General features: G+C 38.8%; 2 protein-coding genes across 2 annotated transcripts; both read right to left on the bottom strand.

Moving 5' to 3' along the window:
• Nucleotides 1-7,842: 7,842 nt before the first annotated feature.
• On the bottom strand, nt 7,843-10,856 carry tlnrd1 (talin rod domain containing 1). The gene has a single exon (XM_062068377.1). It carries the CDS (start codon nt 9,421-9,423, stop codon nt 8,359-8,361), a length of 1,065 nt encoding a protein of 354 aa, XP_061924361.1. The 5' UTR covers nt 9,424-10,856; the 3' UTR covers nt 7,843-8,358.
• A 1,291-nt stretch (nt 10,857-12,147) lies between these two features.
• Nucleotides 12,148-21,277, bottom strand: mesd (mesoderm development LRP chaperone). Its single transcript, XM_062029945.1, has 3 exons — nt 20,894-21,277; nt 19,231-19,463; nt 12,148-12,952 (listed from the first exon to the last, which is right to left on the bottom strand). Exons 1-3 carry the CDS (start codon nt 21,050-21,052, stop codon nt 12,685-12,687), a joined length of 660 nt encoding a protein of 219 aa, XP_061885929.1. The 5' UTR covers nt 21,053-21,277; the 3' UTR covers nt 12,148-12,684.
• Between the last annotated feature and the right edge of the window lie 1,244 nt (nt 21,278-22,521).

The following is a 22,521-nucleotide window of genomic DNA, read 5'->3' as shown; positions in this document are numbered from 1 at the left end:
CGAAATATGTAAACAATGAATGGGATGAAACGCAGAACTTTGTGATTTACACAACTGAGGTGTTCCTTAAGGGAGCCCTTTAACTTTCCTTTTTGGAAGTTACTTTTTTTTGGTAATGTGATTTATGTTACTAAGGTGTTGCTGTAGCTGGTTTACTTCATATGGAATCAATCAGTCGTCAGATGTTCACCATCGTTATTTTTACTATTAATGTTCTTCAAGGTTCTTTTTAAAAGTTAAAGTTAAAGTACCACTAGGTGTGGTGAAATTACTATCTGCATTTGAACAATCCCCTTGTTCCACCCACTGGGAAGTGAGGGGAGCAGTGAGCAGCAGCGGTGGCCGCGCTCGGGGTTTAACCCCCAATTCCAACCCTTGATGCTGAGGGCCAAGCAGGGTAATGGGTCTAATTTTTTTTATAGTCTTTGGTATGCACTGACAATCTATTGATCTCAGGGCGGACACTCTAACCACAAGGCCACTGAGCAGGTCCTCTGCTTTTCATCATTTGGGCTATCCAAATAGTAGCCTGTGGATTTAGTTCAAAACATTTTTGCAGCACTTACAAAACACTAGCGTGCTGTCATAGCGATGATCATTGACTAGAATGTTTGAGGAAGGCCCTTAAAAACGGCAGAGCACGTCTGTAACTCTGACAAAATAAAAAAAACAAAATCTAATGTCCAAATTCAAATAAGACTAATAGTGAAGTCTGGCTTAGCTCCGGTCTTTAGCTTTCTGGAAATGTGACCCCTGAAACACTAAAGTAGAATATCCCTGCTCTTCATGTTTGATGGTCTCTCCATTGAATATATGGTGAACACCAGAATATCATTCTTTATTAATTTATATTTTTATTTATTATTTTCCAAAAATAACACCAGTCAAAACATATAACAAACAGGAAAAACAAAACACACAAGACAAAGCAAACAAAACCAAAGAAAACAAAACAATCCCCCCCCCCCTTCCCCCACTCCCACACACATTCACACATCCATTGAGAAAAGCTTACATGAACTACAGAAAATCCAAAATGAAAAGAAATTAAAATAATAATTAAAACATTAAAAAATGTATAATAATAATAACAATAATTCATACATTAACCATCTGACCAAACCAGTCCATTAACTTTTGCAGTCAAGATTTTTCATCAAAGGGCCCCAGGAGTCCTCCCATCTTCTTTGAGTGGATTGTCCGCTGTATCGCAGTTTCTCCATTTGTATAACTGAAACAAGTTCATGCAGCCAATTTTGAATGGATGGAGGAGTTTGTGTCTTCCATTCTGCCAGTATGAGTTCCTTGGCCAGCACTGTACCCATTAAGAGTGCAGTTTTGGTGCAGAGGGGAAGAGTTAATGAGTCCACTGAACATCCAAAGAGGGCTAAGTCTCAGGTAAGAATGGGTTTTGGAAAACTTCTGAAAAAAAAAAAAAAAGAGTAAATCCTTGACCTAAATGTACCGATGACCGAACAGTTCCAAAATAAATGCAACAACGTACCATTATCTACACTACATTTGTCACAGGTTGGGGACACATCAGGATAGAATTTATGTAACATAACCTTAGAATAATGAAAACTATGTATTACTTTGAACTGAATTAACCTGCGTCTGATATTTATTGAACATTTATGAATGTATGAAAGTGCAGTCGTCCATACCTCATTAGGGAGACCACCACCCATTTCCTTTTCCCATGCTCTCCTAATAGATAGTGCCAACTTAGGCTCTTTACTAAAAAAGATAGTAAAATTAGAGATGAGTTTTTTTCTGTTTGGAGAAATCGAAAATAATTCCAAGAGAGCATGTCCTTTCTCTTTGGTTTCAAAATGAGGGATTTTCTCCCTTACAAAATGTCAAAGTTGCATATACTGTATCTGAAAAAAGGAGAGTTACCGTAGATAGAATATCATTCTTAATAGTAAAAAAGTCCTAAATCCAAATCCATAAATACTTGTCTCAAAACTTGTTCCTTATGCCATTTGTGACATTTCCTAAAAGTTTCATGAAAATTCAGTTAATTTCTTTAGTTATTTTGCTGAAAGACAAACTAACTATCCTCCTGGCAGAGGTAATTAGTGAAAAAGTTAGTGAAACATAAAACATGGTGACAGCTAACACCACTCACATGACTGCAGAGTCTTGTTCTTGATGGCGCCATTGTAAAAGTAACACGAGAACGGCGGCCAGACATCCATTATTGAAACAGGATCACTTTGCGCTTATCGGGTTATTACAACAACCATCTTGGAAACATGCCATGTTGCTATGGAAACAGGGAGGCCGTCCATTTTGTCATGTGATGTAATGCTTCTGGTTTTACTTGCAGCAAGTGCCAAGGAGAAGCCAAAACTTGAAACTCTGCCTTGTTAAAGTTGGCGAAATATGTAAACAATGAATGGGATGAAAGCAGCGTGCCGCCATTGTTCAGTAGAAATGGACGACAAAATGGAATTGTTCATGCTGCACTTCAGCCAATAATTTTACAAGTACAATAATCATTTACACTCTTTTAAAAAAAGTTAAGTATTTTTTGCATTTTCTTCCCTCCCAAAGCGTACAAAACCATGACGATGTTTCAGCCCGTTTGGTGTCATCAATGTCAGGGACGGGAGCTTCTCAGGGGAAAAGGATAGAAGTGTTTCCTCCTGCAGCAGGAAACGGGCAAAGCCTTGCCCAAAATTATGACTGCAGGCTTTTGTCATGTGAAGGAAGTTGATGCTGATAGCGCAGCCTGTAGTTTCCTGCTGAAGGTCAATGCTTTTGCTCCGTTCAGTGGAAGCAGGAAGGCTGAAGAATGCAGACAATCACGTCTGACAATTGACACAACTTTTTACACTCTGTTGTTCTTCCTCGTTTTTTAAAATGTAATTTAAAAAACACGCTAAAACAATGCCGAAATTGATTGCTCTGCTTCTCCCGACTCTTTTTCACACAAGTTGCAAAGTATGCAAATGTAAAAGTGTGATGTTTTTGGATTGTATTCAAAGTCTGACTTCTACTGGGCTTGGTAATTATTTAAAATGTCCGAAATGAACTTTTAAGAGACAAGAAGATAGTTGACTACATAAACAAATAGTGGCCAATGCAGTTTTTGGTCTTATGGTTTACAATTAGGATTCATTTTGGTAATAAATATTTAACAAGCTTATTGATAACTAAAAGAAATATTGTGATTGAAGTTTTGTTATCGCCACCTAAATGATCGAATAAATGATTCTTTAATGATTCAATACTATATGAATAGAATTCTATAAATATTATTTAGATAATACTACAAAACCCAAAACCAGTGAAGTTGGCATGTTGTAAATCGTAAATAAAAACAGAATAAAATTATTTGTAAATCCTTTTCAACTAATATTCAATTTAATAGACTGCAAAGACAAGATATTTAACGTTCGAACTGAAAAATGTTTTTTTTTGTGCAAATTTTAGCTCATTTGGAATTTGATGTCTGCAACATGTTTCAAAAAAGCTAGCACAAGTGACAAAAAAGACTGAGAAAGTTGAGGAATGCTCATCAAACACTTATTTGGAACATCCAATAGATGCACAGGCTAATTGGGTATAAAAGCAGCTTCCATGAAATGCTCAGTCATTCACAAACAAGGATGGGACGAGGGTCACCACTTTGTGAACAAATGCGTGAGAAAATTGTCAAACAGTTTAAGAACAACATTTCTCAACGAGCTATTGCAAGGAATTTAGGGATTTCACCATCTACGGTCCAAAATATCATCAAAAGGTTCAGAGAATCCGGAGAAATCACTGCACGTAAGCGATGATATTACGGAACTTTGATCCCTCAGGCAGTACTGCATCAAAAAGCGACATCAGTGTGTAAAGGATATCACCACATGGGCTCAGGAACATTCAGAAAACCACTGTCAGTAACTACAGTTGGTCGCTACTTCTGTAAGTGCAAGTTAAAACTCTACTATGCAAAGCCAAAGCCTTTTATCAACAACACCCAGAAACGTCACCGGCTTCGCTGGGCCCGAGCTCATCTAAGATGGACTAATGCAAAGTTTAAAAGTGTTCTGTGGTCTGACGAGTCCACATTTCAAATTGTTTTTGGAAACTGTGGACGTTGTGTCCTCCGGACCAAAGAGGAAAAGAACCATCCGGACAAAGTTTAAAAGCCAGCCTCTGTGATGGTATGGAGGTGTATTAGTGCCCAAGACATGGGTAACTTACACATCTGTGAAGGCACCATTATTGCTGAAAGATTCATACAGGTTTTGGAGCAACATATGTTGCCATCCAAGCAAAGTTACCATGGACGCCCCTGCTTATTTCAGCAAGACAATGCCAAGCCACGTGTTACATCAACGTGGCTTCATAGTAAAAGAGTGCGGGTACTGGACTGGCCTGCCTGTAGTCCAGACCTGTCTCCCATTGAAAATATGTGCCGCGATATGAAGCCTAAAATACCACAACAGAGACCCCGGACTGTTGAACAACTTAAGCTGTACATCAAGCAAGAATGGGAAAGAATTCCACCTGAGAAGCTTCAAAAATTGGTCTCCTCAGTTCCCAAACGTTTGCTGTGTGTTGTTAAAAGGAAAGGCCATGTAACACAGTGGTAAAAATGCCCTTGTGCACACATTTTTTGCAATGTGTTGCTGCCATTGAATTCTAAGTTAATGATTATTTGCAAAAAAATATATGTTTCTCAGTTCGAACATTAAGTATCTTGCTTTGCAGTCTATTCAATTGAATATAAGTTGAAAAGGATTTGCAAATCATTGTATTCTGTTTTTATTTACGAATTACACAACATGCCAACTTCACTGGTTTTGTACATAAATAGTATTCATAATGCTATATAATTGGTATTATATAAATACTATGCAGGCCAACTCTGAGCTAAATATATATTTTGGCGTACCCCAGGGATCAATACTGGGACCAAAGTTATTTAATCTTTAAATCAGGGGTCACCAACGCGGTGCCCGCGGGCACCAGGTCGCCCGTAAGGACCAGATGAGTAGCCCGCTGGCCTGTTCTAAAAATAGCTCAAATAGCAGCACTTGCCAGTGAGCTGCCTCTATTTTTTTAAATTGTATTTATTTACTATAGCTGGTCTCGCTTTGCTCTACATTTTTAATTCTAAGAGAGACAAAACTCAAATAGAATTTGAAAATCAAAAAAAAATTGTTAAAGACTTGGTCTTCACTAACTGACAAAGCAACAGATAACAGATTTGGTGTCCAGTTGAAAGTGTGACATGATTTATTAAAAAAATTGAGAGTTGACTTTTGTATTTTACATGAGTTATTATTTGTACAAACATGGTGCAAAGTAATTCATGATTTGTTAAAAAAAAATGTTAGTGGCTAGCTAGTTCAAATGGGATATTGTGATTTCACAAGACTGTCTTAGAAGTGATCATTTGAAAATGTTAAATTGGAAAAATGTCTTATAGTAAAATAGTCTTCCCAAACACGTTGGAAAGACTATGTCTCCCGGCTGGCCTGGGAATGCCTCGGGATCCCCCGGGAAGAGCTGGACGAAGTGGCTGGGGAGAGGGAAGTCTGGGTTTCCCTGCTTAGGCTGCTGTCCCCGCGACCCGACCTCGGATAAGCGGAAGAAGATGGATGGATGGATGGATGAAATTGGAAAAATGTGCGCTTAGAGAAAATATAAAAATAAAGTGTTGCATATTGATATTTATCTGTTTCTATATATATTTATTGTGAGAAATCATTAAGATGATCAGTGTTTCCACAAAGATAAATATCATTAATTATTAATAATAACATAGAGTTAAAGGTAAATTGAGCAAATTGGCTATTTCTGGCAATTTATTTAAGTGTGTATCAAACTGGTAGCCCTTCGCATTAATCAGTACCCAAGAAGTAGCTCTTGGTTTCAAAAAGGTTGGTGACCCCTGCTTTAAATGAACGACATTTGTAAAGTTACAAAAGACTTAAAGTTAGTACTATTTGCAGATAATACAACTGTGTTTTGTTTACAGTGTTTTGAATCTCAGTAAAACAAAAATGACGTTATTCAGTAACAGTAGAAGAGAAAGTCAAATACAAATACAAAAAAACCTAATATCAGTATGTGGAATTAAATTATGGAATAGATTCAGCAAGAAAGTAAAAAAAAAAAAGTACTAATAGGATCCAGTTCAAGAAACTTTACAAACTCAAAGTGTTCACAAAGTACAAAGAAAATCTTATTCAAAAAAATAATCTAATTCATCTCATAGGTGAACCACAAATTACTTAACTATTTATTTGAGAACTTTAATTATTGTTTATTTATATATTTAATACTATTTTATTTATTCACTGTTTTGTCACAAATAGAAAACAAACAAATGGGTTAAAACTGCTATGATATGAAAAGGGGTAGGATTAAATAAGATGTGCTTCTTCGTACTCCTTTTCAGACATTATGTAATGAAAAGCTCTATATATGTTACATTGTAATAAACTGACATCAACCAACACATTTTATTTTACTTTTAGAGCCAATTTTGATCTAAACAAGATACTTCCTTTTTAAAAAGTTGTGCCATTTTTAATTAATTAGTTTTAACTTTAATTAATTGTCATCTTTTTTTGTATTTCTTTTTAAAGTTGGGTCATCTTCACTTTAAATTGATACACTATTCCTGATATTTAAATACTGGATGATTACTTTGCAGGTCAATACATTTTTCTTCTTTTAAAAAAAAATGTTTTTGGCAGTCAAATTAGACTCCTAATGGATTATGATTCCTAATTTATGTATTATGCAATCATGTCATGCCAGTTTTTAACTGTTTTTAAATAATCTGTATACATTGGATTTATTTTTTAAAGCTGTGTCGTCTACATTTAATAATAAATATCAGGTAAAGTTAATTGAGGAATTATTAACAAGCTACACGTTACTCAAGTCATTTTTTGTCATGTTTAAAAAACATCTGAAAACATTTGTTTTCTTATTTAAATTTTGCATCAGCTTCAATTGAAATTAAATTAATTGATAAATAATAGATAAATTCAATTGGTGCTTTGCCCCCCAAAACTGCGGAGCTTAACACGTTAACTAGCCTTTTAAAAAGATAAACGTTTGGAAAATAAATATTGTATAAAAACTATACAATATAATGTTGTACAAACAACTACAGTAATTTTATGACTTTATGTAATAATAGTGAACAACATTTATCTTGAAGAGAAAACTTCTACAATATATCTTTCAAGCTTTTCCGTCAAACACACCATCAGCAGCTTCTCTATATTTTAATAAAGAAATGACTACCTTAAAACTGCTATTTTTAATGTCTTTGGCCGGCGTTATCGACTCATTCTGCTTCAGTATGATGCAGACTCACGCTCCAATTGTCATACATTTGACTATACGGTCGATCATTTAACTCAAAATACATCATCCTCAGAGATGTTAAAAGTGAGGATCTGCTATTCAACAACACTTGAGCTTGTGTTTGCTGACACCCTGGCATGAACTTCCATTCCTCCACGAGGAATAATCTCTGAAAGTATCCCACACCCAAATGAAATATTTACCTAACTAAATGATTTCACTATTATTAACCCATAATAATCCAAATAAGTACAATTATATAATTTTAAAAAATAAATTATATATCATACACTATACAAAATAAATGCAAATGCATCATTAAATTAAAAAGCATATTGATTTATGTTACACTATTTTAATTACTTTTTGAAAATATAAATGGTATAATTTATGCATTTTTGCATTGTGTAAAACATAATTGAACCCTCAAATATTGTTGCAAATAACTTCCTCTATTGCAATTCAAGGCCTTTAAATAAATAGGTTGTAGCACAACAGCTTTTCAGAAACAGCATTTATTAATGGTTAAAATAAATACTCCATTACATGTCAAAACACATGAAAGTACTAAGTGAAGGTGAATAATGTGTAAAACAAACAAAACAAAAACAAAACTATGGCACATACGCACAGCAGCTTTTTTAAAGTAGAGATTCACACATGTTAGAAAAAAAAAAAAAAGCTATCTTAAAAGACACTCGTCATGGGAGAAGGTCAGTCTCTGGTAGGTTCACACATTCATCCTACAACACATTTTTACCAGCGCTGAAAACTGAGGTAAACTTTTCAGGTTTTGTCAGTTTGTGAAGAGCTCACATGGGGTCGATGGAAGTGGTCTGATTACTGTCACATCCAGCGTGACGTACAACCCTGCAGATGTGCTCATCGACTTGTCGGTACACTTTTGGAAAAGCTGACAGGCCTACGTCATTTGTACTGACTAGACCTGACTAGCGGTGATGTCCCGAGTCTCTTTGGTTTGTTGGACAGGACAGAGTGCGACTACATTTCCTCCTCTTGGAACTAATTCACAGAATGAGAGTTGACTGGCGGCAGAGTCCTCGGCGAGGAGCGCTCTCTGAGAGCCTGAGTGAGCAGCGTGCAGCCGTCTGATATAGCACACGCAGAGCTCCGCAGGCGATCCCGGTAGTCAGCCATTTTGGAACTGCTCTCAGGGTGCTGGGCGACGTCCCTGAGTCCCTGGGTGAGGAGGACGCATGCCGAAACCACGCTCATTGCGCCCCCCAACACCGCAGTCTGTACGGCCTTCCCTTCAGTGGAGATACTCGCAGCTCTTCCCAGGAACTGAGGCTCTGTGGCGAACCCGACCAGAGCGTTGACAGCGTGGACCAGAGCGCCGCTAAAGAGGACACAGCGGTTCCTTGTGAGCTCGCCGGGCTGGGTCTTAATCTCCCTCACACACGCCAAGAAGGCAGTGCCGCTGGTGCTCATGCTCTTGACGCTTAACTTGAACTGCTCTTTGGCAAAGCGGTCCCTGGACCTCTCGCTGGCGAGTGAAGAGATGTCCGTCAAAGTCTTGAGGTTGGTGGAGATGTTCTGGGAGAGCTCCAGGAGGAGCTGAGGGGTGAGATCCGGCAAGGCAGTTCCTCGGAGGACGCCGCAGCTTTGTTCCACCTCGTGACGACAGCGGGTTACTTTGTAGCGGTCCACGAGACCAGGCGAGCAAAGCTGCGAACCCGTGGTCTCCACCGCCGCCAAATACGCAGCGTGAGCGGAGCACTCTGTCAAAGAAACGACCAAATCGGCCATCTCTGACAGGCGGTCCCCCACCTCGGTGAATCTGCCCATGTTGAGCTGGCTCTGGATGTCATGCGTGAGAATTGAGAGCTCTTTGGTCCGTGCGATGACTGTGTCACGGCACTGGTCGAACGTGTCGGCCAACGCCATGCCCTCGGATGCCATAATCGGCCTGGTCTCGCTGGACAAGAGGAGGAGGTCGGCCACGAGCTGCATCTTGGCTTTGCACGCATCACAGACAGACGAGAGACGCTTCCTCTGCTGCAGACTTCCACCGGGGGCGACAGCGGATCCTTCGCCAGACGACTTGCCGGAGCCGCCACTCGCCATGATAGCGCAGTGGAAATGGTCGCTAGTCTTCTGCTCAGGTTACTTTTTTTACTGCTGCCGCAAACTGCATTGTTCCATTTAGAACATTTCTATATCAGCCTCTGCTCCAATCTTTAAACGTTAAATCTGGCCAGAAAACAAAAAGTATACCTTAGATTCCTTCAAAGAACATTATATGCTGACTGAAGACTTACAAATGAAAAAAAAATGACTGCATTATTTGAATGGTTAAATGACTATTTGCCATACTCCCACAATGGCTAATATAAGTCATAATTAATAAAGCTACAAGCTTTAAATGCCCTGAATTTAAAAAAAAACAAGTCTAACAAGTTAAATTATACACAAAATCACACATACTGCTATGTGTGTGCACTAAAAAGCATCCATATGGCAGATTTGATATGTTTTATGCACTTGGAATTAGATCGGTTTCTGTGCTAATTAGTCAAATGTTAAAAACGTTAATAGATAGCAAACTGAAGTGTCTTTCAACAGGATATCATTTTAGGTCCACCCTGAGGAGAGCTGATGGTGTGCAGCGGCAGCTTGACCAACCGCTGGCCCGGTCTGGCGCACTGGGGAAACACCGGGCACCACCCGGCCAGCACGTCTGGACTGCGGGAAGAGGTGGCTCTCCCTCGGACACCATCCTTCTATCAATCCCGCTCACGTCGGATCAATCCAGTCGGTTAAAATCCATCCAGTTTCAAGCTGGTGTTGACGCACACTCCCCGGTTACAAGCTAGCTGCGGTCTGCCGGACTCCATTCGCACCGTCCGGATGTCCACCTCCTCCTAGCAGTCTTTACACGGGACGACGGCGCCTGGAAGCCCGCGTTGCCTGGCTGTCCACTCGCTCCTCTGATCCATGCCGCTCGGTGGTCCAGCGATGTAGTCCATTAGCGAGGATTTAAAGTGTGTTTGTAAGAAGTGTCCGTTATTCCCGCAGCTACAAAGTGCTGCTCCCGCTGAACAGCGACGAGGAAGCGGGGAGGGTGTGGTCGTGCTGGACGCAGCCAACTTGGAAGGAACACATTGGTAAAAAGTAGAACTCCACTACGAACAACCGCCCTTTACGTTGACCAGTCCGGTAAAGTGAGTCCAGGACAGGAATATCCGCGGAAGACGTTCAATGATGAAGACTTTGCTTTAAAAAACGACGCTGCCATGAGACATCCCCTCCGCGTCAAGTGAGTCGCTGTCACACATCCCGGATGTGAGGCTTTTCAAAATAAAGACACCATTTTCAATCGTACTTCCTCCACAACTAAACATTATTTTTCAAATACTAATCATACGCTTGTTTAAAACATACTTTAAAATAACTTATTAGGTTTTACTATTTTCAGGGTTGCTCTAAACCGTATGTACTGTACTTTAAAATGATATATTTGATTTTAGTATACTTTTAGGCGTGTTCTGGACCTCATGTTCTGTATAGTTAAGATTGTATGTGTTGATGTCCAGAGTACAGCAGGTCATTTTCAGTCTGTAACTAATTTGCATCATTGTAAAAATAATTCCATTAATTTTCTACAGCTTGTCTCTTTCTGTGTCACGGGGGTTCTGGCACCTATCCCAGCTGCACTCAGGTAGGGGGAAGGCAGGGTACACCCTGGACAAGTCGCCACCTCATCACAGGGCCAACACAGATAGACAACCATTCACACTCACGTTCACATACTTGGGCCAATTTAGTGTTGTCCATCAGCCTATCCCCAGGCACATGTCGGTTATTTAGATAACCTGATTAATATTAAACAATCCAAAAATGTTGTGTTGGAGGTGGAAGGAAGCCGGGCACCCAGAAAAAAACACATAGTCACAAGGAAAACAAGCAAACTTCACACAGAAAGGCCGTGCAAATAAATCAAATTATTAATTGAATATACAATTAGATTTAAAAAAAGGCTTTTCTTTAAACCAATAACAGAAAGCTAAATTGTTTCATTCAGATGGCTTTGCGAGTATTGACCTACATTGGATTGTTTTTTAGCATCTTTATTGTGCAGAATGTTTTAAAGTGTCACATGGTCCCTTTAATGTTTATGTGTGCAACCCTCCCCGGATAAAGTTTGGACACTCCTGTCCTACACTAATACATAATGGATTATATTTTGTAAATAGCGCTTTAAATGGGCAAGCACTTTACACTTAGAACCCACCATTCATTCACATAAACCACTGTACTTTAAATTCTGGTCATATTTCACATATAATTGTGTACAAATAAATGAGCCTTTAGATGAGTCATTTGGTTTCAGAAACTAGTGTTGTGGGGTCTCGTGTATGAATAAACAAATCATACCCCAGTTTTAGTTTATGGAGTTCCGTTACCTTTACTTTTAACCAATAACACTTTAAAAGTGTTTAACGGGTCCTATACACCTTAATGATTTTACTAATTAACTCCCTAAGTGACATACAGTAAAAGAAACATTTAGTATTTAGTCTCTTCTGACAGTAATGTGACTATCCCAGGATAAGGCATCACCCAAAACGGTAAGCTAGCTCATTTCCAAAAGCGTATTTTTCATAAAATACTAATTCTAAGTCAATTTACCAATTGTGATGTTTTAACAGGGTGTTAAATATTACAATTCAACTCTTCTTACTAAATATTTTTAATGAATTCATAGACAAGTCAGGAAGATATCTATATAGCATAAGGTGATGGATTTGTCACAATAGCTAAATTGCTAATACAAAACCACAATAAATGTCAGTTACTGTCATCTAAGATCAGAAATACACCAGTTTATTGCGTAGACTTAATGGAATATGTTCAAATACATAGAGATTTGTCAATGGCACTGTGTTGAAAAAACATTATTATGTTGCGTGAAAATAAAAAATAAAAATGTGTGAGCTGATTTGAACATTTTGAAGTATTGCTGGACATTAACAGTCCCAGATAAACCAGAACCTAAAGTCCAGTTGAATGCCTCCAACATGCTTATCTGTACCAGGGAAATGAACACCCCACATAATTAACTGATTTCATGACTACAACAAAAAGTGAGATTATAGGATCATGTTAAGTACTGAAATATATCCCAGGTGCTATGTTTCCACTGATGAGACACCACTCTCGTGATGACAGCTTTTGTCAAGGGTCTGATTTCAAGAGGGTATTTGTAATGCAACGTGTTGCTCAGAAAACACCAATGGGAGTGCTCAGCAGTCAAGGGAATCGACCCAGAAAGATTGATTAGTTCATTGATTAATGACTTTGAAGTGGACAAAACCTGATCGTCCATCATAGTTCCTCTTGTCTATTGTTGGCTCTGTTGCCCTCCAAATCTACCTTCTTACTCTCCGTCTTCTTTTTCTTGGTCTTCTTGGCGTTCACTTCATTCTGCTGCTTGTGTTTGCCGTCGTCCTTGCTGGCAGCCTTCCCTGGGAATACCTGTCCTTCTACCGTGACATCCATGCATCGCTCCTGGGTCAGTAGGAAGTCTTTCACTTCCCAGGCTAAGCTGCCATCTCGCAACATAAAGATCACCCTGTTGGAGCCCACCACAAACCTGCAGTGCGACAGAGAAATGCAGTTGTCGTGATTTATTTTTTTTAAGTGTAATCATAAAATAATAATCTATGGGGGGCGGGTGTGGGATAAGTATTTGATCAACCATCACGCATTCTGACTCCCACAGAGCGTTTTTGATTGTAGCTCTGTCCTATTAGGAAAGCACTCTTAGTCATAACTCTTTATGTGGACAAATGACTCCTGTCCAAAGGATAAGATTGTATACAAGACTGGAATGGACTACAAAACCATCAAAAAAGAATAAGTTAAAGTACCAATGATTGTCACACACACACACTAGGTCAGGGGTCACCAACGCGGTGCCCGCGGGCACCAGGTAGCCCGTAAGGACCAGATGAGTAGCCCGCTGGCCTGTTCTAAAAATAGCTCAAATAGCAGCACTTACCAGTGAGCTGCCTCTATTTTTTAAATTGTATTTATTTACTAGCAAGCTGGTCTCGCTTTGCCCGACATTTTTAATTCTAAGAGAGACAAAACTCAAATAAAATTTGAAAATCCAAGAAAATGATTTAAAGACTTGGTCTTAACTTGTTTAAATAAATTCATTAATTTTTTTACTTTGCTTCTTATAACTTTCAGAAAGACAATTTTAGAGAAAAAACACAACCTTAAAAATGATTTTAGGATTTTTAAACACATATACCTTTTTACCTTTTAAATTCCTTCCTCTTCTTTCCTGACAATTTAAATCAATGTTCAAGTAAATATTTTATTTTTTTTATCGTAAAGAATAATAAATACATTTTAATTTAATTCTTCATTTTAGCTTCTGTTTTTTTGACGAAGAATATTTGTGAAATATTTCTTCAAACTTATTATGATTAAAATTCAAAAAAATTATTCCGGCAAATCTAGAAAATCTGTAGAATCAAATTTAAATCTTATTTCAAAGTCTTTTGAATTTCTTTGAAAAATGTTGTTCTGGAAAATCTAGAAGAAATAATAATTTGTCTTTGTTAGAAATATAGCTTGGTCCAATTTGTTATATATTCTAACAAAGTGCAGATTGGATTTTAACCTATTTAAAACATGTCATCAAAATTCTAAAATTAATCTTAATCAGGAAAAATTACTAATGATGTTCCATAAATTATTTTTTTAATTTTTTAAAAAAAGATTCGAATTAGCTTGTTTTTCTCTTCTTTTTTTCGGTTGAATTTTGAATTTTAAAGAGTCGAAATTGAAGATAAACTATGTTTCAAAATGTAATTGTCATTTTGTTCGTGTTTTCTCCTCTTTTAAACCGTTCAATTAAGTGTAAATATCATTAATTATTAATAATAACATAGAGTTAAAGGTAAATTGAGCAAATTGGCTATTTCTGGCCATTTATTTAAGTGTGTATCAAACTGGTAGCCCTTCGCATTAATCAGTACCCAAGAAGTAGCTCTTGGTTTCGAAAAGGTTGGTGACCCCTGCACTAGGTGTGGCGAAATTATTCTCTGCATTTGACCCATCACCCTTGCTCACCCCCTGGGAGGTGAGGGGAGCACTGAGCAGCAGCGGTGGCCGCGCCCGGGAATCATTTTTGGTGATTTAACCCCCAATTCCAACCCTTGATGCTGAGTGCCAATCAGGGAGGTAATTTTTATAGTCTTTGGTATGACTCGGCCGGGGTTTAAACTCACAACCTACCGATCTCAGGGCGGACACTCCAACCCAGCGTTTCTCAAAGTGTGGGGCACGCCCCACTGGTGGGGAATAGAGACATGACAGGTGGGGCGCGAGGAACGGGAAAAAATGTCACTTTAAATTTTTTTTTTTTTAAATTATGTTCTTAGATTTTTTTTTTTACTATGCTTTCATTTTCTATACACACTGTAAATCACTTTGTGATTCTGTCTGTGAAATCCGCTATGGTATGTAATGTAAATTACTTATTTTTCCTGTAGGCTTTAAATTTCTAGGTAGGAGCGAAAGTTTGACAGACATAGAAACAGTAACTAATGGGGGCGGGGCTAAGCGGAAGCTTTGTTAATGGCGAGTCACTGTGCGAGGATTTGCGGTTTTGCAAATACATAAAAAATAGAGCCACTGCTGATGAGCTGTTCAAGATAATGGACAGTTTCCTCAAAGAACACGACCTTAAATGGGAAAACTGTGTGGGCTTTTGCTCTGATGGCGCACAGACCATGGCAGGGTCAAGAAACGGGCTGCAGGGTCTAATAAAGAGGGTTGCGCCAAATGCGCATTGGACACACTGTGTCATTCACCTGGAAGCACTCGTGTCAAGGCAGCTCAGCCCCGAACTCAATGAGGTTTTAACAGTGGCAGTGTCAAGCCTGCAACCCCGATTTGAAAAGCTGTGCAGTGCAAACAGGCTCATTGCAGCTGCCACGCCAAATTTCTTCCCCCTACAAAAACCTTCCCCCCGCCCATTAACTTCCGTGGTCATGTTTCCTCTTACGTCATTGACAGCGATCGATAGCACTTCGGCTTTGACTGCCCGTCGCTGGAAGGATACTTCGTCTTTGACAGCTGCTGGAATCTGAAGAAATCGATTACTGTTTGTTTTTTTTGTACAGGCGCGAAACAGGACAGTCGCGTGCCGGTTAAGGACCCCCGGCAACTTTGTGATTTTATTGGACACAGCCCCGGAAGTAAATGGGAGGGGGGAGGTTTTTGTAGGGGGAAGAAATTTGGCGTGACAGCTCCTCCTTTTTTTTGCAAAGATTGCAAAGTGGCACTTTTATTTTATTTATTATTGAACTTGATGCAAGTTATTTGATTTATTATTGAACTTGATGCAAGTTATAACACTTGTATTTGATTTATTATTGAACTTGATGCAAGTTATAACACTTTTTTTGATTTATTATTGAACTTGATGCAAGTTATAACACTTTTGTTTTATTTATTATTGAACTTGATGCAAGTTATTTTATTTATTATTGAACTTGATGCAAGTTATACCACAGCTGCACAGTTATTTTATTTATTATTGAACTTGATGTTATTTTATGTTATTGAGTTTGAATGTATACAACTTGATGTTACTTGATCCATCCATCCATCCATTTACTACCGCTTATTCCCTTCGGGGTGATGTTACTTGATGTTCAATACATTTGAAAATGTTAAGCTTGGCATTAGCGTTCTGTTGGGTCGATGGGGACAGGTGGGGCTTGAAAACTCCCCCTTGTCCAAAGTGGGGGATGACAAAAAAAGTTTGAGAACCACTGCTCTAACCACTAGGCCACTGAGTAGGTTCAGCAAGACAGGGCTTGGTAAGCTCCCTTATGGAAAGTATGATAGGGTTTCTCATACATGACTCTCTTTGTGGCGGACATTTGGGCAAAACAAGACAAAAAGGGTCTAGCAACATATCAAGAGAGAAAATACTTTTGGAGACTAAAACGGAAAGGCTCTTAAAAAGGTGAGATGTCTTCTGGTTTACAGTGGCAAAAGTATACATGTCTGTGCTCAAGTTCAAGAACATGGCAGTTCATCTTCTATTTGCTGGATTTATTAAGTTGATGAACAATGTTATCAATGAAACAAAGACATTAACGTGTAAAAATAACTACATTTAATGAAGTCTGTCTGTTGTCACTCTATATTCTGATCATCTTCAGAAGTCAGTCATATAAAAGTGTCCACTCATTAATACAGTGAGTCTCAACTATTTTCTGTCACGCCCCTCGCAGTACAAATATTTTTGTCACGCCCCCTGAATTGAAATACTATTACTATAAATACTATTATCCATATGTCATCAGCATCTATTGACTTTTCTGAATGTGTTAAGATAATTGTTGACTACCACTTGCTCCAAACAAAAGGTTTAGTCTACTTAAGGATATTTTAGTATACTAGGGGTGCAACATCTTAACTGTGAGTTCTTTAATGATTCCCTCTTGTTTCACCATATCTTTTGTGGACTTTTTGAATCTTCACTGAAACCACTTAATTTCTCCATTGTGGGATGAATGAAAATCGATCTTATACTATCAGGGTCATGTACCTCGTTATTAGGGTAATTGTGACATCCTCACAATTCAGTATGTACCTTGGTATTAGGGTCATAGTTAGTATTGCAGTACAGACATATGAATAATAAAGGATTAGATTTATATAGCGCTTTTCTAAACCCTCTAAGCGCTTCACAGAGAACTGAGAACCCATCATTCATTCACTCTTCATTCACATTATGATGGTGGTAAGCTATTTATTGCCACAGCTGCCCTTGGGTAGACCAACAAAAGCATGGTTGTCAATTTGCGCCTAAGGTCCCTCCGACCACCACTTCATTCACATTCATACACTAGTGTGAGAGGCACTGGGAGCAAGGCAAGAGAAGAGTCTTGCTCAAGAACACAACGGCCATGACTCTGGACTCAAACCAGGAACCCTCAAATGGCTAGACAGCTGCTCGATCTTCTGAGTCACACTACCCCTATAAAAGGGAACAAAATGCAAAGCCATAAAACTACTTACACTTTGAACTTGAATGAGTTCCCAAATAAATAGTAAATAACTACAAACCGCTGGCAGCTAGTTCTCCAATAAATACAATTGTGAAATAAAAGATGAGCATACAGAAACAAATGACAGATTTTGATCAATTTTGTCTGTTTACTTACATGGTATCAGATATACTAAACCACTCATCCATACGTCATCAGCATTGTTTAAGTATAAATATGTATAAACAAATTAGTCATCTCGGTTGTTAGTAAGCACATGCCTACAATAGTACAATCTAGCTCAATAACAATGATCTTTGTTTTTAGATAATGTTGGCGGGGGAAATTAAAAAAGCTGTACACACATTGGACACTCATGGTTTACATGTTTATTTATAGTTAAAGGGGAACTGCACTTTTTTTTTTGAATTTTGCCTATCATTATGAAAGACAAGGATGGATTTTTTTTTACGCATTTGAAATCGGAAATAAATGTCAATAAAATGGGAGGTCCTCTATTTCGCCCATAAAATCCAATAAATAACCATCCAAAAACACCAACAATACTCCATTTACATTTTGTGACTCGAATATTAACCAAGTATTAGTGATATCGTTAATATAAGCGCTAACTCAGACAAACTATTTAGAGCGGCACTGTGACCACAAGCTTGTGTACAATTTCAACATGATCGACTGGCAAGGTGTTTTCTTGCTTTTTTGCTCCCTGGAAGTTTATTCTAGATCATAAATCATGCCTCACACCTGGACAGAAGAAGTCTAAGGATGTATTCCAACAAGGTGGTACACTTTGACAGCTATTTTAGGACCCGAAAATGGCGAGAACTAAACAGAAAGACAATGCCCCCCAACCCCTGCCCCGTTTCTTTGTGAGGATTATGAGTAATTTTTCATCTAAAACGGGAATATAACAAGATTCTATCAGTCGGCATCATAATGATAGCAGACATTGAACAGTATGTGATGTGTTTTATGTTTGTTTGCTCTCATGAAGTCTGCGGTGAGCATTAATAAGTGCAAAAAAAGCAAACGTGACGCGTTTTCGAAATGGATGTGTCATGTATGCTTAAAATGATAAAAATATGTACATATTTAATGTTATTATAAACGTGCCTGTTACTACATTACATATATACAGTGGGGCAAAAAAGTATCTAGTCAGCCACCCATTGACAATCAATGGGGGGCTGACTAAATACTTTTTTGCCCCACTGTACTTACATTATGTATATACAACCCTAATGGAGGTGTTTGGAAGTTTTTCAAGGGCTTTATAGGCAGAATACAGCGGGTCCCATTGGCTCCATTGTAAGCTGACTTTTGATTACATTTATTTAATATTCAGAAGGCATCCATCGTCATGTCTCTCGTAATGATTGTGAACGATAGGCAAAATTCCAAAAAAGTGCAGTTCCCCTTTAAGTACAACAATGCAGAAAAATGAAACAGTAAGAATTTGATCAGTGCACATTTTTTTCTCAATGTTTTGCACCCCTAAAGTATTATAGTATTTACCTACAGTATTTACGGTAATTCCAAGGGCTATGTATACTTCCTCATATTTCTTGGTCAGACTGTTGATTAATTAAAGCACTGCTGCCCTAGAGCTGTAAGCGTGCGTATCGTTCAAGCATTTAAAAAACGCTTACACAGTACTTGAAGTCAGTCTCCTGTCTATCACGACCCCCGACACCTCAGCACACCCCCTTGGAGACCCCGCCCCATTGCAGTAATAGTACTGAAGTCAGACTTGTAAAACAAAATTTAAATTCCTCACGAGAATTCCTGGTGTCAAATAAAGAAATGGTCTATATTTAGTGTATAATACCTTTGAATGTCATAGTTGGCATTAAAAAGGCTGCCCTGCCACAAGCCTGTTATCTCCTCCGTCTCCTTCTCTGTGGGGTCTCCCGACACTGTGGCAAAAACCATGAGGGTCCTGCCCTTCTTGGACATCTTCAGCAGCTCTTCAGGTTTGGACGAATCAACTTTGGAGATGTCAATGGGAGGAGGAGACCTGCGGTGCTCTGGAAGGTCTCCCTCCTCAATGTCATCATCTTTCTGTGGAGACAGGACAGGACAATGAGTAACGAAACTTGCATGTCAGTGGGGTTGCAAGCTAAGCGTCATGCATCCCATTAAAATGTATAAAAGGACACAGTAAACTGACGTCCCACAGGGACACACCTAAGTCTTCCCATGAAAAAACATACATTATGAACAACTCCTGTTCAAAATCAAAGTAACTTGCAAAATAAACGTCATTGTAAGAAGGCTAAACAAATTCTGTCTCAGCTTTCTGTGCTTCTGCTCAATGTAGATGTAACCTACAGTAAGTCACTCTCGAGATGTCACATGACATTTTATGTTGCTCCTCCGCGGCAAGTTGAGCGGGGGCAGACGGATTTTCAAGCAGCATACAAAACGTAATTTTTCATCCACTGCTATAAACTTATCAAATTTTGAATTGTGCATGTTTAATTTCAGATACATTTTTTAACATAAATGAATAGATTGGCAACACTAAATTGGCCCTAGTGTGTGAATGTGAGTGTGAATGTTGTCTGTCTATCTGTGTTGGCCCTGAGATGAGGTGGCGACTTGTCCAGGGTGTACCCCGCCTTCCTCCCGAATGCAGCTGAGGAAGGCTCCAGCATCCCCCGCGATCCCGAAAGGGACAAGCGGTAGAAGATGAATGGAATATACCTGTATATGTTAGTTATAATCATACCACACCACCATCAAAGGAGTTAACCACTACAATGTTTAAGATAAAGAATACTAGGAATAGAAATAAATACACAATTTAAACTGGGACTAATTTAACTATCCAGTGACCAAGACAAATAACTACCTGTGTGTGGATAGGGGTACAATGTGTTGCCAAATATCGACAATAAAACGTATTGCTGACAAACTATTAACTATAGCATAAAAACTGTTTAGGACCTTCTAAGCAACATTTAATAAGACAGATAGAGCTCTGTTAATTAGAATTACAACCCATATAGCCACATTTGCAAACGTTTCACCCAATATAGTACAGTAGAACGCCTTGAGTGTGTTCTACAGTAGATTACAGTACTCACTGGAGGATCCTCCAAGCATCATTGCTGTGGGCATAGCTCGGTCACGCCGTAGAAAAACTTCCCATCCTGGGTAATTCTTCAAGGGGCGTTCCAATTGAAATTCCGACTTTCCAGCACACAATGAATGCACCATGTGTAGTGTACACAACATACTTACTAAAATTATTGGCAAATGTATTCTCTCTGCGACAAAGACACCGCCTTAAATGGTGGATGCACATTAAGATAGTGGCAGTAGTTTGAATGAAGGTATGAACATAAAACAATGGTTCCTCGTGTTTAGGCAAGTGACATCTTGTATGTTGCTCGTACAGTTGCAGTGTGGTCATGCGCTGGTACATGTAGGCTAGCTGACCTAAGCTAACGGGGACACACCGAATAAAAACGTCAGCATGAGAGTACCTCCCATTCCTCAAGGAGCCGCGCCATGTCTGCGTCATTGTAGTCTCTGATGTCTTTCTTCTTCTTCTTTGGCTTATCCTTGCTTTCGGTCGCTACACAGTAAAGCAGAAAAGTACAAAAGAGAAGCACGACATACTTTCGCCGACCATGAGGAGCCATGTTTACAGATGGTGCGATCTGATTGGCTCAGCTCCTTTTCCGGTCATGAGACGACTCAGCTGTAAAAACACACCGGATACAACAAATTGTGGGAATGATTTTTCAAAATAAAATAAGTTTTCTTTCAGTTGCACAGTGTTGTCGGGGTCAGGATGTTAACTGTTGTTGTTTGGTAGAGCATCAAATACAAATGTTCCCTATGTTACCGTATATTAACAATAGAATGGAGTTGGTACTGTAATATCCAGAAACAGTAATTAATGAAAGCACTGCTGTAACGGGTGTCAGTAGTAGTTTGTGTTCAACGTTGTGTTATTTGAAGAGCACTCTGACATTGTTCCATAGAAGAATGTGTTGGCCAACAAAAAAGGCTCACAGAGGCCAGAGTTCAGCTGTGCTCACGTAAACTGCAGAGCTGTTTCCTGTTTTCTGTGCGACTCCACCCGGTGGCACTGAGCCATTCCCAGCTGCAACTAGCAGAGCAATCACATCACCATGGTGCGTCGAGACTTGTTTTTAAGGTACATTCTTGAGATTTGCTTCATCAGTATGTACAAAACACAACTTCAGTAGTACTGTCCAAATAATTGAGATTATTTTCATTCATTTCTGGCACCGTTGTCCAAAGTGTGGACTGGGGGCCATTTGCAGTCCGCAGCCTCAGTTTTGTTGGCCTGTAGCATATTGTTAGAATGATAACACAAAATACAACAAGAAAAATGTAAGAAAAAAAGAGAGTGTAATAATGTAATGAGAAAACGCTGACATTTTGATACTACTCAATAATGATAATTACACGTTTTCACCTATAACACAACGCTGGCACAAAGTTGTCTATTTCAAAAGTTAGAGAGGTTAGAGTGCATTTTTGTGCCGAATATCCCTACTAAAGCTGAAACGATTACTCGATTAACTCGAGTAATTCGATTACAAAATATATTCGAGGAATTATCGCTGCCTCGAGGCGTCAAGATTTTTTTTACGGCATTTTGCCTTGTTAAGGCCATGTCCACACGAACGCGGATACTTAATAAACGCATACTTATCTCTGCGTTTAGGCCTCTTGTCCACACGCATCCTAAAACACTCTCCGCTTAGCGTATGCATGTACACGGCACAAACGGAGACTTGTGATGACATCACGGTTGTACGCTGTCGCTTCCAAGCTCAACAACACTGCCTTGCTGTCTTCAAACACACTATAAGATGACTTACTTTATGTTTGAACATAAACATGCTGCTATTTTCACTCAATATTAATAAAAAAAGACACATCAAAATGTGCTTTGCGACACTACCGCCATCGCTAATGACAGTCAGCTGTTTTGGATACGATCGCTGTGGCACCTCCACCTGATGGAACAACTTTGACAAGCAAGACTTTTTGCTCTGTGTCATAAGAAAGGTGCAACATTATTTTATGTTTTTAGTCCTTGTTTAAGGACAAATCATGAAGTTAACTTACGTGT

This window comes from Entelurus aequoreus, linkage group LG02 (assembly GCF_033978785.1).
Source record: "Entelurus aequoreus isolate RoL-2023_Sb linkage group LG02, RoL_Eaeq_v1.1, whole genome shotgun sequence".
NCBI classification, from domain to species: Eukaryota; Metazoa; Chordata; class Actinopteri; order Syngnathiformes; family Syngnathidae; genus Entelurus; species Entelurus aequoreus.
Note: the sequence above shows the minus strand (reverse complement) of the source record. Positions and strands in the feature narration are given on the sequence as shown.

What these genes read in the sequence shown, in the direction of transcription:
- tlnrd1 (XM_062068377.1), bottom strand. Translation starts at nt 9,423, where the DNA reads ATGGCGAGTGGCGGCTCCGGCAAGTCGTCTGGCGAAGGATCCGCTGTC.
- mesd (XM_062029945.1), bottom strand. Translation starts at nt 21,052, where the DNA reads ATGGCTCCTCATGGTCGGCGAAAGTATGTCGTGCTTCTCTTTTGTACT. An exon ending in GGCTCCTTGAGGAATGGGAG is followed by an intron (nt 19,464 to 20,893) that starts GTACTCTCATGC and finishes CTGTCTCCACAG; the next exon opens with AAAGATGATGACATTGAGGA. An exon ending in GCCAACTATGACATTCAAAG is followed by an intron (nt 12,953 to 19,230) that starts GTATTATACACT and finishes GTCGCACTGCAG; the next exon opens with GTTTGTGGTGGGCTCCAACA.